Source organism: Anopheles merus, chromosome 2L, assembly GCF_017562075.2.
Source record: "Anopheles merus strain MAF chromosome 2L, AmerM5.1, whole genome shotgun sequence".
NCBI classification, from domain to species: Eukaryota; Metazoa; Arthropoda; class Insecta; order Diptera; family Culicidae; genus Anopheles; species Anopheles merus.
The window spans coordinates 47,397,736-47,413,264 of record NC_054083.1 but is presented as its reverse complement, the minus strand read 5'-3'; the positions used below and the strand labels follow the sequence as shown (position 1 = coordinate 47,413,264).

Below are 15,529 nucleotides of genomic sequence, written 5' to 3'. Positions count from 1 at the left end.
ATGGGAAACAATTTGAGCAAAAACTGTCTTAGAGCTTTCGAACTGATTAATTCACAAGCTCCGTGCTGGAGCACTCGTAAAAAAGAGTCTTACGATCCAATGCGATCCCTTTCGATCAGTTTTAATTGCACTCAAGCTGATATTACATCTAAACATCAAACAATAAAAAAACACGCTAAAAAGGTATCCCATTTCATCACGCATAAAAACACATCGATCATAAAGCCGATTGCTAAGTAAACGATCGTTTCTGCGGCGAAAGATTACCGGAGAGCTGGCAAACTGCAACCTTCGGGACATTTATTGAGCACTCAATCGCATCGAATGCCAATTAGATGGTGGTGCCTCTTGCCGTCTCTCGCACGCATGCAGTAAGTGCAGCCCCGTGCCTTCGTGCCTTAGATTGGGTGCAATAAATTTCGCTATTAATTTATGGTATCGATTTGCAACCGCTCATCAGGGAAAGAAGGAATTTCTTCCTCTGCCACCTATTGCATCCCTCGGGAGATTGTTTTATTCCCATTCGAAATGGTGTAAAACAGTGCTTTTACTTGGGGCGTGAAGTAAAGCTTGTACAGGGCGAGCTGTAAGGAGGTTCGTCGCTTACTCTCTTGCGCCCATGGTTTAGATAAAATGAGGGGTCTTACTGTCTTAAAGCCTATTACAACGTTCAACGTTCCGATCCGATTGGCGCAAACATGGGTTCCACCGTAGCCTTAGCTCGCTACTCCAGTGGTCTATGGTGATCGGTCATTAGGACGCGCTACATCACGCCGGGTCGTAAATGTATTTATGTATTGAACTGGTTCGAGCGGATTCGGGCTGCTCAGCGGGCTGCTCAGCGTGGAGGTGTTATAAATTCCTTCGCATCACCGCGGGCTTTATCGAGAATTTAGATCAAACAGGAGGGTACATTTTAGAACACACCGTACAAGCGATAAAGGGCCAAGAAAAGGGGGAGCCGAACAGACACAGGTCTGGGATTGTTTACGACCGTTCCACCCGATCCCAACATTGATGGGCTGGTTGTGTTGAAAGTGTTGTAAATTCGTCCACCATCAGACGGGGTCCTGGCAGCCTCCAGCAGATAACGGCCAATTATGCGTAAGTCAACAGTCTGGTCTGGTAGCTTCACGTTCACGTTCGCGAGATTCTTGCCAGTTAAGCGTCTGCAGCAGCTTTAAAATGGGTAGAAATCGATGTAACGGCCAACCATGAATCCGGTTGTGTCTTAATTAATAATATTTGATGAGCAACATTCAGGCCCAACCCGCTGGCAGCAGGGGCAGTGAAAGAAAGCGTCCATTTACTACAATGTTCCTTCGATACGAGTGATGCAACCGGTCTAATGTGGAGCACAATGCGGGAGCATAAAGCTGCATTTGCATTTTTTTTTTCCGGCGTGTCTTGGTACAAATTTGAAACCACTACCAACCCAACAAATCGGACTCGGAACTCTTCTTAGGCTTCCCTGGTACGCCCGATCTGCCTTGGAGGCCACGCACGCTATCTTTATGGCCTTGATTTAAGCCCATTGTATACCAGGCCTTTTCTTATTTATACTGCCCCAACATTTATTCGTTTATTGACGAAAACGGAATTGGAATATTATTACCGCAAAACGGCAAGAACCCAACGGCGCGCGTCCATTTCGTAACGATCGCTTGGGAAGCAAGCTGTTGCTGTTGTTTGTTTCGTTCGAAGTTGTTCTCGGGTCGGGTAATACGAGCTTGTGTTTTTCGCTTGTAAGTGGGCGAAAACACCCAAGCTAAACACTGTTTTCCGCCCGTTTATTAGACTGCTGGGATTGTTGTTGTGTTCGAGGGGAGGGTGTTTAGGATTTTAGTGATGTGCAAATTTGACAACCCCGTATCAACCCCGTTGCGTTGATTTGAGGCGATTTCATAACTATTTCCGTTTTTTCTTTCCATGGGGATGGCGAACGTCGGGGCAGTCGTTTAGCAGAATCGGGCCGTAAAGCAGCGATTTTTAGCTATTAGGGCCGGGAAATGAGGTTATAATGGGGCGGACTAAGATACCGCTGGGTTGGGCGCGTTTTTTGCACATTGAAAGCTCGAGCTGTTTTGGGTTGAATGGATATTGAGCGCTTATGATTGCGTTGAGTGGAAGGAAAGTATTTTAACTGAAACGAAAACAGAAGAAAATTAAAACTTATAATATAGAAAACTGTCTAAATTTGATGTATTGAAACAACTATTCAGTTCATACTATAAATAAGGAGAAGAAACATATTTTACTAAACAGCATTGACACATTACCAGTATCACTATTAACATGCAACAACTTGAAGTGTCCCATAGTATCATGCTAAGCAATTACACTTGCGAACGACAGGAATCACGTTCAATTCTTGTCTGGATCGATTAAGATGAAAGTCACAAAAATGTTTATTATCTCTGCTAGGCATTTTCTTCATTGAGAAGAGCCTGCGCACGCGTGTGTACCAATCTTGCATAATATTGTGCTTTTGTGCCACACCGGAAACAGCAGCAGCAGCAACCAATTACAAAACGGAAGATGATGATGCCGCCAAAAAGCTCACTGTTGCGCTGCTGCTCCTCCACCATGATGCAATCATGCATTTCCACTCCTCATTTCCACCTGTGCAGAAATTTTGTCTGATTGTTTCCTCCTCTTTTTCGGAATTGGTGGGTGGAAAAGGTGGCCAGCTTTGAAAACAACGATGACCGAACAAACAAAACAAATATAACCATCCCCCACCTCAGCTTCTTTGCACGGGGTGCGATGGAGAGGAAAAGCTTATTTCCGAATGCGAGCCCGCTTCACCCGCAATTCGAGCATATTTATGTTGCTGGTGAAGAAATTTCACTTTCATTTGGAGCAACCCGAGGGGGAAAATGAAATGAAAATGAAACTACGGTTCGTCAGGTGTGTCATAGCGTGTATTTTCTTTACCATTTTACTGTCTGCTGTAAACTTGCTGACCTGAGAGCATAGAAAACGATACACGTGAAGTAAAGCGAAGGGGTCGCGCCAATGTCATAATTCAAGCCCGGTAACGATGCCGCCCGTTCCTGAGCGGCTGGCGGGAACACCTCCCGACCGTACTCGAAGAAGCCTGCACTGCCAACGAGAGGTTTCCCGCTTGTAAATCACAGCTTATGCTAATTGTGTGAACGACACCGCCACTCAACTGTTGCGCTTCCTTCCTTCCACAACGTTCATGCTGTGTTAGACATTATCACCACCAGCTCAGGTAGGGTGTGATGAGTACCGGTACCGATTCGCGATCGTAAATCACGCACCTTTAAATTGTTCTCCCAGGTCCCAGTCCGACCGATCTCATGTCAGTCGAGTTTTTCAGGTTGATTTTAAACACTGTCCGCACTGCCATTTTACTGTCATTTGAGATCGGGTAGCTTAGGGCGACGGCGTTGTGGTCAACGCTACGATCGCAATAGAAAGGGATGTTTCCCAAGACGACACCGCACAGACACCTTTTCGCATCTGGAAGGGGTGAAAAGCTGTTTTTCACTTGCACCCATGGACCGGATGGAAAACGCATACACACTCTGGTGCTGCTGGCAGTCGAGTTCGAGTATTATCACACAATTATGAATATTATTACTCAACCCCCGGGTGGGCAGTTTCGCTGAAAGCTTTCACTTTTTCCCCAACAGACAGCCCGCCAGCAGCACAGCGACGATAACGTTATCAGCAGCAGCGGTGTAGTGAAATAATCGATGGTGGTCTGCACGTGGTCTGCAATGCGCACCTATTGTCGGCCAGCCGGTGATGCAATGCGTTGACTCCCGGGTGTAGAGCAAGAAGTAGAGTGTGCTTTTCTTCTCTGAACCGATGGTCGGGCCCCAATGAAACACAATTTATCAACACTTCAGCACTGTTTTGAGGCGGGCTGCAGCGCCCATAATGTATACACTTATCCGCAATGCATCGAGTGAAAATCGGTGTGACGGAATGTTTGCCAATGGAGCGACTATAAAGGGAACGCGACGATAGCTTCCAGTGCGTAACCATTGAGGCTTTCACCTCAATCACACTTCCGGTGCACTTTTTCGAGGGTGCTAGGAAAGGGCTTTTTAATGAGTTTGCTTCCGAGCCGCACACTACCGAGCTACCGAGGATGATTAGGATTTAATGAGTGGAAAACAATTTTGGGAGTTGGTGTGGTTTTTCGGAGGCGATGGAATGTATCATTTTATGGGCTTTTTGTGATAAGCTCGCTCGACTCGATGGTGACATAAGGTGCTGGTTGAGTGAGCATTGTGATTTGATGGGAATTTAAATCAAGTGACTTTTCCCCTTTGATGGTAAGGGAATTGGTTGGGTCGGTGGATGATACCGGATTTTGTAACAGAGAAATCAATTAAAATCTAAAAAAACGAAAATGCCTCATTGAACAGTGTAAAGTCAGTTACACAATCTTTACCTTTACTTTCTAATAGAAAATACATACAAAAATTGTCAAAATCGACCAAATAGACTTGTATAACAGATTTATATATACTGTATAACAGTTATAGTTTTGTGTTTTGTTGCTGTATGTTCGAGTGTACAACACAAAAAGACAAAAAAGAGGCGTATAACAGTTACATAGTACTCGTATAACAGTTTTAATCATCATCAGTTAATCCAGTTTTTGTTCGCCTCCTTGCGTGTATAACCATTTTCTTCCATCTCATCTACCCTTACAGACGTTACGGAGGTATCGTTCGCATCCGAGACACACATCGAGCAACAGTCCGGACTCTCCACCAAGGAGTACATCGTGATCGCGGTCTGCAGTCTGTGTCTGGGGCTAATCTACATCGCGTCAGTGTTTCTCTACATCCACATGAAGAAGCGTAAGACCCGATCGGGCACGAACGATGATGGCAGCGGGCTGAAGAATGACTACTCCACCTACCAGCAGAACGATCAGGTCACGTTCGGGGTCGGTATGGGCGCGGCCGCCGTCAGCCCGTTCGGTGGACAGGCACGGGCCAGCTTTATTGGGCGTAACGCGCTCGGCGGTAGCCAGCGACAGGGCGGAGGGCCAGCGGTTGGACCGCACCGGGGCCTCGCGAACGTTGGTCTGCACGCGGAGGAGATGGGCATTGTGAAGAACAACCCGCTGCTGAAACACTTCCCGAACCTGAGCGACAATTCGGGCTTCATCAGTGACAATTCCAATTCGGTGTCGGAGTTTGAGGATGATATAACGACCGACGTTGAGAAGCAGGTAGGTTACAGTAGCAAGGGATGCCGTAGAGCGCACAGGAATGAGGTAAACCTTCCGTTTCAGATGCAAACCGGCAAACATCAGCCAAAAAACTTCTCAGGGCGTACCGAAATGGATGGCGAACTTCGCCTTCAGCAGCAGCAGCAGCAGCTGTCCCAGCAGTCCGCTCTGTTACTTCATCATCACCATCACCTTCAGCAGCACCAGCAGCAACACCAGCAGGATCCACTGAACGCCGGTGGCCAGGATACGGAGTGTCTACCAGAGGAAAATGTATCCATTGTCGAAGAGCTGAACAACGAAGAAAAGCTCGAAAGCATGAAGTCTATCGTGAACGGTACGATGCGCCGGAAGCTGTACTTCAATCCGGCCTACTTCGAACCACATCTTCTAGTTGTAAGTAGTTGCACTCTAATGGCATAATGAGTTCATTAAATCTGACGAAATTTACATCCTTTTTCATTCCACTGCCAGTCACCTCCACCGGCAGCTATCGAGTTTCTGAATAAGATCCGCGAGGTGATCACGATCGCCAAGTACAAGATGTCGGCGAAACGGTTTCAGCCCTCGCTGAACATCATCCCGGAGGAGATGCAGCAATCGGCCGGGTCGGAAACGTATGCCGCGGTCCAGACAGCCCCGGCCAGCCGGCGGAGCAGTTTGATCAGCTCGCGCAAGGACAGCTCACGCAAGAGTGCCTGCTCGGGGTGTCCCGGGTGCGAGAAGAAGGTGGCGGCCGCTGCCGACCCCGTGATGGTACCGTCGAGCAACTGTAAGAACTGTGGCGACAAGCAGAACAGCATCCGCAAGTGGCTGGAGGATGTGTCGTCCAACCATGGGGATGGTATTGCCGAGGCGGACCTGTACGACAGCAAGGCGAGCCTGCTCGCCAATGCAGCTGGTAATGGGTCGGAGGTAGATGGAGCAACGCCAACACCGAAGCTCGATGCGGGTGGGATTGCAAATGGAGGGTTTGTAGGGGAGCTGGAGTCACTCAAGTCACTGGATGATCGTACGCCCGCCAATGATTCGTTGCCGATTCGACCGGACATCAAGAAGCACCCGAAGGGTCATCGCCCATCCAAGACGGGGAGTTTACACAGCGACAGTTCGTCAACGTCGGACAACGAAACGATCGTGGCCAATAGTGTGAAGGAACGATCGGCGGTCGTTCGCATTCCTTCCGCAAGCAAATCGGTCCGCTCAGACACTAGCTCAGCACCGAAAATTGTGTCGCACAGTCTGAAGTCGGATCTGGTGAGCAAGATGAGCAAGTTCAGCATGCAGGACGGTGCCGGTGCGCTGATGAAGAACAGCAGCTTCATCTACGAGGAGACCCGGCAGAGCAACCAACAGCTGTACATCAAGAACACGAACAACTCAGTCGCTAACCTGGACACCAACAAGGTGTACGATAAGCGCGATCTGTACAGCATTACTGGTAGTGAGATCTACAACAATCCACAGTTTGAGGCATCACCGGTGATGCCGCACAAGATGCTGCCGGTGGTACACACACAATCAGCCCACCATCATCATCACCATACGCACGGCAAGAAGCCGCCAGCGAATGGAGGAGCCAGAGTGCACCAGACACCAGCTCTACCACCTTCACTGGCCGGCGCCTCCACCAGCAAGCGTCGCCAGGAGGTGCTGGATCAGTACGCGAACGTCAAACCGATGAAGCTCCGCAACATCAACCAGATGCCGGACATGGTGTACGAAGCGCTGGCGATGGATCAGCGCAAAATCCGCTCCTGGTCGGAGCGACATGCCGAGCGACTGCCAGTCCCACAGCTCGAGTCGCTAGACTACGCCCTCGACTCGTCCGACAGCCGGTTCAGCAGCATCGATCGGCACGAGCGCTACCGGAACGAGAAGTTCTTTCACGACTTTCTAAACTCGGACCAGGAGTGCAACACGCTCGGGAACCGATCGGGCAAGAACTCGTACAGCAAGTACCAGCCCGACTCGCCAATCTACTCGCGCAAATCGCCCCACTATCTGATCGTGGACTACGAAACGGACAGCCTGGAGCGGGCCACCTCCAAGACGCCGATGAGCTTCCACACCTCCACCACGAACAGTAGCGATCTTGGGTCGCAACCGTCGCCCTCCCTCAGCACAGCGCTACCGCTCGAGGAGGAGGTCGAGATACGCAATGCCATATACGATCGGGTGGAGGGTTTTAGAAAGGATACTGACACGATCAAGACGGAACGCGCAGCCGTCAGTATCCGGTCCGATGAGTATGAAGACGTTCCGCAGACCAGCGTTGTTGAGGGCCAGCCGGCAACAGGCAGAGCTAAGAAAAAGATACCGAAGATCAAGTGCGACACGCCGTTTCAGGGCAGCATCACGATCGAGGTGGAGCACAGTCCGGACGATTGCGACCTATCCGCGACGGACAGCGACCAGTTCGAGCCGGACACGCTCGACCGCAAGCCGAAGAAGCACGGGTCGACGGCGGCTGTGAGTCGGCATCGCAGCAACGTGTGGGAGAGTGAGCGGGGTCGGAGTGGAGGAGTTGTCGAAGCGTCAAACCTAACCTCCCTGCCGGCCGATCTGAACAGTCACTTTGTGCTGAAGTCCACTGGGTCTTTCAAGCACGAGACGAGCTTCGGCAGCTTGCGCGAGATTTACGAATCCAAGAACCCGAAAGCCGTCGCAGGGGCTGGTGGTGCGCCCGTACGAAGCTCGCTGACCAATCTGGCCGAATTGGACGTAAAGTCGGGGAAGTTGCTGACGCTCGAAACACGACATTCACGCCGCCAGCGTACGAACGTAGGTGAAGCGATCATACCGGCACCGAAACAGGTACCGCCGGATCTGATCCCACCGGAGAGTGGTGGAGTTGGAGTTGGGTCTCGCCAAACCGCTCTGTACGATCATCCGCGGCTGCAGCTGAAGAAGGTGGACGATTATGGCGGTGCGCCGAAGAGTCTGGGCTGCTGGAGTAACAGCGAAAAGCTATCGAACCCACCGACTGGTCCGGCACCGAAGCCTAACTTCTGCACTGCCAGCGAAAACTACGAGTCGATCAATAGTCTGACGGCGGAGAGTGACTCCACACAGTTGACGGGCATTTCGGACAACGATCGGACGGCGTCTGGGGCGAGCAATAGTAGTGGCAGTGGGGGTAAGAGCCGTAACTCCCCGGGCAAGCTACCACCGTACAGTCACGTGCACAAGAACCCGACCGATCAGTCGCTGTATATTAGCGAAAAGTCGGAGTACGCACGAATCGACGAGAAGCAACCGGAGTCGGAGCTGAGTGGCATACTGGAGAGCTACATGACGCTTGGGGAGAAGAACAGCAAGAACTTCTTGCAGCAGGTCGACAGCAAGATCTACGATCTGCGCACACGCCAGGCCCAGCAGCAGCAACACCAGCAAGTGATGAGCAAGGCGAAGTTCATCGAGGACATTGACAAGATCGAGGTCCTATCCACGAAAACGCTCTCCAACTATAGCTTCCCGATCAATCGGAGCAGCCCGTCGATCAATCCGAAAGACGGTGAAGATGAGAAACCCTCCATCTATGACATCAGTGCACCGATGCCGCTTGGAAGCACTGGATCAGCGTCACCCACCACCACGAAGGTGTTTCGCGTCGAGTTGAACCAGTCCTCCAACGGAATGCAGATCGCAATGGGGCTGAGAGATCGCGTCAAAAAGTCCAAGGATTTGAAGAATGCCTGGAAGAAGTTTATCGGAATAGCGACAGCGAAGTTCAATGGGAAGTCCGGAGGGGATCAGGACCTAGAAAAGACATCCGATTCGTCCGACATTCTCGAGAAGGATGAGGGCATTTCTTCACTGATTGATGAATCGTCTGGTAGTGGTGCGTATGGATCACACTATCAGCAGCAGCAGATGTTGCGTCACCATCATCATCACCATCACCGGAAGCGACAGCAGGGTGCACCATCACCAGAAGACGGTGAAAAGCCATCCACTTCGCGCCCGAACATCACGATCGTGCGGAGTAACTCGCGATCGAGCACAAAGGAGCAGGACAGCGGCTACATGAGTGCCGATTCGAGTGAATCAAAGCTGAACGGCAAAAAGAAGCTCTACGAGCGGTTCAACTTTAGCTCCCAGTCACCGGACGGTTCGGCTGCTGCAGGTCCGGATGGAACGATCCTGGAGGAGAACAAGTACGAAATCTGTGCCCTACAGCAGCAGGAAGCGAACGAAAGAGGCGTCGCAGGAACACCAGATGCAACCGGCACCAATCGGAGCGGCTCATCGACCGGTGGTTCTTCTGGGGCCGGTTCCAGATCGAACGACAAATCGATCGCTCGCCCACGATCACCACCGCCTCCCCTGCCTCCACCGAATCCTCCACCTCCACCACCACCAACTGCAACCATTCCCACGAAGAAGCCGGGCAGTGCGGTCAAGGTGATCGAGAAGCCCCAAAGCAAACCTCCGCCACCACCTCCATCGCCACCTTCCTCTAGCTCACCCTCTTCCTCGTTGACTACGATCGCACGGACGGTGGCCATGAGCACAAGAGGGGAGATGGAACCGGGTCCATCGCACGGCAGACATCAGATGCCACCGAACGGTGTGTTCTTCAACACCTCCGACGCGATCAGTGTACGGGTGTACTCGTCCGATGATGAGAAGTTCGATGGTAGTGATGATGCCTCCTGCATCTCAGACGAGGACGATCTTGACTCGCACTTGGACGATATCTCCGAATCGGGTGCGGAAAGTGTCGAGACGCATTCGGTGTTCTTCAAGAACATACGGAAACCTGCGCATCTAACAGTGGCACAGGGTGCGGATCGAGCAATGGCGGCCGCTGTGCACTGAGAGCAGGGTCCTCTGTCTGATGTGCAATATGGCTGACTCTATCCTTCTGTTTCATACTTCTTCTCATTCCTATTAGATAAAAACACGACTCTAGCAAGTAAGAGCTAAACGCAATGCCGACTTTTAAGTTTAAGACACTTTCTCCTGTACATTCGACACCTCGGGGATACTCCTTCCCGACGGGGACGCACACTGTTCGAGATTATTGAGTTATTGTACCTCCACAAGTATTGAGCTTATCCGTGAGACGGTCTCGCTTCCACTGCCCTACCAAGCTTGTTGGGGGCGGTTGGTTTTAAAGCGTATGTCCGCTGGATCTGAGCCGTATTAGGGTTAGGGTTTTGTGTTAGTATCGTAAGTAGTAGCTTGTTTTAAGTAAACCAATCAGTGGCAACTGTGCAATCGGTTAGTGTTTTAGGCATTATTTTGTTAACATATTTATTCAAGTGAGTGGTTGATGAATGTTTGCGAGTATGTGTGTGCGTGTGAGAAAGAGTGAAAGGGTGTGTGTGTGGTAGTGTGATTTTTCGTTGCGCTTAACTAGTGTTGAGTTCTTCTGCTAATGGTACATTTTTGCTTCTTTTTCTTTGTTTTTTCGGCTTATTTTTTCCCGATCATTTTTTGATGTTACTTTCATTTTGTTTTCATTTTCTTACTAAATTTTGAAAGCCTTTTTCATATTTTTTCTTATGCTTACTAACTTCTTCTCGAATTTAAAGCAAAAATGTACCCAATTAGCATCGAATGTGATACGAGACTTGCTTAGTCTCCAGCAATAATAAAGAAAACGTAGCAATATTAGCTTAGGTTTTGTTTTAAGGACATTCTAGTGTTAACGTATCTGTACGGCTTGCCATTAGTGATGGGTAAATACAATTTTTTTCCGGAGTCCGATCGATCCGACTCCGGCACCCCTCGGAGTCGGACTCGGAGTTGCTCCGGACTGTTTAGCGGGGGGGGGGGGGGTGCATACGGGAAAACCCTCGGACTCATCAACTCCGAGTTCGGATCAGTCCGGATTACTCCGGATCACTCCGGATTACTCCGGATTACTCCGGATCACTCCGGATCACTCCGGATCCGGAATGACTGTCCATTATCGTTTAGACAATTCTTGATGAGCTCATTGACTTTGAAGTCGTACATCGAATATGTACGAAAACTGATCCGGACTGATCCGGACTGATCCGGAGTGATCCGGAGCGATCCGGAGTGATCCGGAGCGATCCGGAGTGATCCGGAGCGATCCGGAGTGATCCGGAGTAATCCGGAGTGATCCGGAGTGATCCGGAGTATTCCGGAGTAATCCGGACTGATCCGGAGTCGAATCCAGTTATGATCCGGAGCCGGAGTCATATTTTGCGCACCGGAGTCGGAGTTGATCCATGACTCCGCTCCGGATTACCCATCACTACTTGCCATCCCTTCCAGCATCCCTGGAGGATGCATCGGCTCGTCTGCATTTACACTACTAGGCCGGATATGTGCAATAACAATACATCCGTGTTAAGGTTTCTAGACAGTAAGGAAGCGTGCTCGCGTTTCGAGGGTAGAGTGGACAAAGAGTGCAATACATAAGTGGGAACAGTTGGGTGGGTAGCTTTGTTTGTTTGTTTCTAAGTTAAGTCTGTAGCATCTATCGAGACGGTATGGTAGTTTTCACGGCTATAATACCAAAAGATGGCCTTACACCAGCCTATGGTTTGGGGCTATTATGTTTTACGTGTAGTGGAAACACGTGACCTTTGTTTTGTTTTTGTTAAGTTGGATTAGTTTAAGTAAGTTTTTAACCTTCCGCGTGATGCATTGCGCACAACTGAATCCTTTGCCGAATGGGAAAGGATTTCGGGCGACGTTAGCTTCATAAGTACCTGCCAAAAAAACCCCGTGTAAAATAATCGTTACTGGAGGAAGCTTAGGGAGAGAAAGGCCGTTTTAATAATGTGCGTTCTTCCCACGCTTCCTCGGTACGATTGTAGTAAGTAGAGTTTAGTAGTTAAGCCGTTAGCAATTCTTATCATATTACACAAATATTTATTCAACTTGTGTGTTTGTAGCTTTTCGGAAGCAACAGTGCTTCGTTAGTTTCCTGTTGTTTTGTTTTTGTTTTTGTACGCTATTTTCGCACTTCTCCTTCACCCTTTCTGTTATCGTTTTGTCGTCTTGCCTATTGTTGGTAATATTATTATTATTATTATGTAGCCTTAAGATATGCAATTTTAGTTTTAAAAAATATTTTGAGAATAGTTTTTTTGTTTTTTCGATGTAATTTAAACCGTAGCCAATGCTGCAAAGTTTAACGGAGAGGTGAAAGACAGGAGTAGTGAGAGAGATAAAAAAATATTGTTTCCTGTACTTAGTAAGATTTAGCAAAAGAAAATATGCCTGAAGTTGCTCATCATTTCGAACCACGTGTGCTTTGGAGCCGTGTACAGTGCTGGCTCAAAGACCGGAACGAAAGCGGAGGATTAGGAATAGAGGATTGCCTTTGGCTTTTGTTATTTAACGAAACGGAGCGCAAAATTAAATGTTTTAGCTTAAGAAACTCCCCTATCTCTCTTTGTAATACGAATGTAATTGATTTTATGCAACTGAAACGAATAAATAGCTGGTTTTAATAATATTTGTTCTGCTACAGTACGTGACATTCGATCCGAAATGTTGACTTATTGTTGGTTTGTTTGAACTTAACTTACATTTATTTGTCCTAATTGTTTTAACCACCGCGCGATGAACGACTTACGACTACACCTTGGGCTTCTTTGGAAGGGAACCGAACGCCGATATAACCGTGCCCTTTGTCCCGGTGGCCGTCGTCGTGAGCGTCTGCTGTATGATACCCGCCGGCTTCAGTGCGTTCGCCATCGCAACAGCCGCGGCCGCACCGAGCATACCGGGCGCCGCTCCCAGCACGCCCGGTTGGTCCCATTTGGATTTGCGCTTCTTCGACTCGTCCGGATCGACCCGCTTCACGCCGGTCTGTATTTCCGTCTTGGTCGCCTCCTTCCGTGCCTTTTCCACCTTTTCCATCTCGACCTTCTGCGCTTTCGCCAGCTCCTCGTAGTACGATTCCTTGCCCCACTGGGATGGGTCGAATATTTCCGGCGCATAGTTCGTCCCGAGCTCGTTGATGTCGCAGAAGTGGATCAGCTTCTCGTAGATGCTCGGATTGCGGAACTCTTTGCGCTCCTGGATGATGCGGTTCGTGTCCATGTTGGAGTTTTTCATCCGTTCGTACAGGGCGGCAATCTTGTCCTGCAGCTCCTGCGAGCAGCGACCTTTCGGTTCGGGTGGAAGGCTGAAGCCGTACAGCTTTGCCCGGTCCACCTTTTCGGGGGAGGGGCTCCGTTCCGGTTCGGGCTCGTGTTCCGATTCTGGTGCTTCCTCGTGTTCGCTCCGCTCCGGTGAGTTGTTGTCCTCGTCCGTGTCGACAATCGTATCGTCGATGTAGCTCACCAGCCGGAGTGCTTTCTTGCGCGGTGGCCCTGGCGTTCCGTTGTCACTGGCGCCGCTCGGTTCGGCCGATTTGAACGGAGGAAGGCTGGCGGTGTTGGTCTGCGTGACGGGTGTGCCCGAGCTCTCGGACATGTCCCGGAGCGGTGTTTGTTGGCGGGAGCGTATCTGGAAAGTGAAAAAGAAAAGGTTATTAGATACATTTCGAGAAATGCTTCCCAGTAAGGGTTCGTCACAAACCTGTGAGACGGAACTTCCGCCTTCCGACTGTGGTGAATCATCGTCCGAATGACGATCGCCCTCATTTTCCGAGTCCGTGTAGGTGGCAGTTAGCGATGCAAGCGCCGAGTTTTTGGAGCTCATGCCGGAAAAACTATTTTGTTGCGGGTTTTTACTATACTTTTCGATTAAAAATCGCGGAATGTTTCGTGCGCACGATCTGCTTTGCTTTTGTTTACAAACTCTCGCTTTTCCTCGCGTTTGACAGATGGGAATCGAGATTGACAGATGAAAGAACCTTACAACAGTTCCCACGTTGCTGCGGTTTGTGTATTGGCTTTCAGGCTCGTGTAGGGCATGTGAAATGAATTTAAAAATGCAATTACGAACAGTTTTATCTAAAAACCATATTTGTAATGAAATTTTCCTTTCAAATTATCCAGCATGAAAAAGTAGAAGAATATTCCAAAGATTCTATAACATTTTATTGAATTCGTATTTCACCTGGTCGTTGTATTTTACAGTTGATTATCGTCTGGATGGTACAGCTCGCCGATCAAACGATAAATGTAGGAAGGTGCATTCGTGCCACTGCAAAGGATGAGAAAAGATGATTAGAACCCCCATCTTAATTGATATTTCCATCCACAATCATACTTATTCGTGATGAAAAGCGTCACCAGCTCCGGCGGCACGTAATCGAACAACGGATTGTACGCTTTCGTGAACCGCGCAGCTAAGCTTTCGAACGGTAACACTGCCTCGGTATTGCCCAGAATATTGAAATCCCCCTGCTCGTAGTTGCACAGATGCACCGGCGTCAGTTTGTACGTCGGGGCCAGCACAATCACCGGCACGGAGAAATGTTTCGCCGACAGGGCCAAGCTGTACGTGCCACAAACCGCCTGCAGCCCACCGTTTGCCAGCACCGAATGCGTGCCGATGATGATTTTGTTAATGCGCGACATGATCGCAAAGATCGCTGCGTCCGAAATGAGCGTAGTTTGAATCTTGGCCCGTCCCAAATTGGCCGCCAGCTGCTGCCCGCGACAGTCCGGTGCACACTCCACCACCACCACCTCGATCGGGCGCGTTTCGGCCGCCTTGCGGAGGAACTTTTCGACCGCCCGCGAGTACCCGATGGTCATGATCAGTTCCGCCGAGTGGATGTGTTCCGCTGCCTGGGCGGAAATGCTATCGCCCGTCGTTTCCAGCTCGGTTTCTACTTCCGACAGATGGTCCACCAGTGCGTTCTTTAGCCCGGGCATCGGTTTCGAGTAGTCGTCCCGCTCCGGATCAGCCCCTTGCGTTACCAACTTGTGAAGGGAAAGTATGCTCTGCCCGTCGTCGAAATGTACCACGCGGGAGGAATCGTACTCTTCGCGGACTATTTTCATCACACGCCGGATGGTGTTCGCGACGACGATATCGTGCGGGATGGCTTCGGCCAGAAAGCGTCCCTGGTTGCGGATCAGGGCAAGCAGTTGTTCCGCCGTGTTCCATGATTCTTTCGACACGAGATCCATCAGCAGCCGCAGCGTTCGGGATGCCAGCTTAAGTGATCCCGAGATTTTGCTGCAAAATTGCAATGGGAGGGATTATTGCATCCAAAACACGTGTGACGCTGAATTGTCTTACCGAAGGCGTACATCCTGGATGAATTCCGCGATTCCTTGCACAGGCACAATGGAATAATCTTTTGCTAATTCTTTCATGTTGGTGAAATTGTTGTTTTTGTGCAATTCTGCCGTCTGTTGCGAGTTTGTTGACGTTTAACACTAAAGGCCAACTTACACGGGGCCACATTGC

At 49.7% G+C, this 15,529-nt stretch overlaps 3 protein-coding genes across 4 annotated transcripts in view; 1 reads left to right on the top strand and 2 right to left on the bottom strand.

The window, feature by feature from the left end:
• The window catches only part of LOC121592108, a 77,642-nt gene extending 66,663 nt beyond the window's left edge, over nt 1–10,979 (top strand). For both annotated transcript variants that reach the window (XM_041913401.1, XM_041913400.1), the window contains exons 9-11: nt 4,698–5,224; nt 5,288–5,620; nt 5,699–10,979. In XM_041913401.1, coding sequence (XP_041769335.1) covers nt 4,698–5,224; nt 5,288–5,620; nt 5,699–10,048 — 5,210 coding nt within the window. In that variant the 3' untranslated portion in view covers nt 10,049–10,979. The remainder of the gene's footprint in view (nt 1–4,697; nt 5,225–5,287; nt 5,621–5,698) is intronic.
• Nucleotides 10,980–12,094: 1,115 nt separating this feature from the next.
• Nucleotides 12,095–13,985, bottom strand: LOC121592107 (SAP30-binding protein). The gene is made up of 2 exons (XM_041913399.1): nt 13,742–13,985; nt 12,095–13,669 (listed from the first exon to the last, which is right to left on the bottom strand). The coding sequence occupies exons 1-2, from the start codon at nt 13,862–13,864 to the stop codon at nt 12,794–12,796; spliced, it is 999 nt and encodes a 332-aa protein (XP_041769333.1). The 5' UTR covers nt 13,865–13,985; the 3' UTR covers nt 12,095–12,793.
• Nucleotides 13,986–14,181: 196 nt separating this feature from the next.
• Nucleotides 14,182–15,491, bottom strand: LOC121593264 (translation initiation factor eIF-2B subunit beta). Its single transcript, XM_041915485.1, has 3 exons — nt 15,359–15,491; nt 14,378–15,295; nt 14,182–14,311 (listed from the first exon to the last, which is right to left on the bottom strand). Exons 1-3 carry the CDS (start codon nt 15,433–15,435, stop codon nt 14,239–14,241), a joined length of 1,068 nt encoding a protein of 355 aa, XP_041771419.1. The 5' UTR covers nt 15,436–15,491; the 3' UTR covers nt 14,182–14,238.
• Nucleotides 15,492–15,529: the final 38 nt, after the last annotated feature.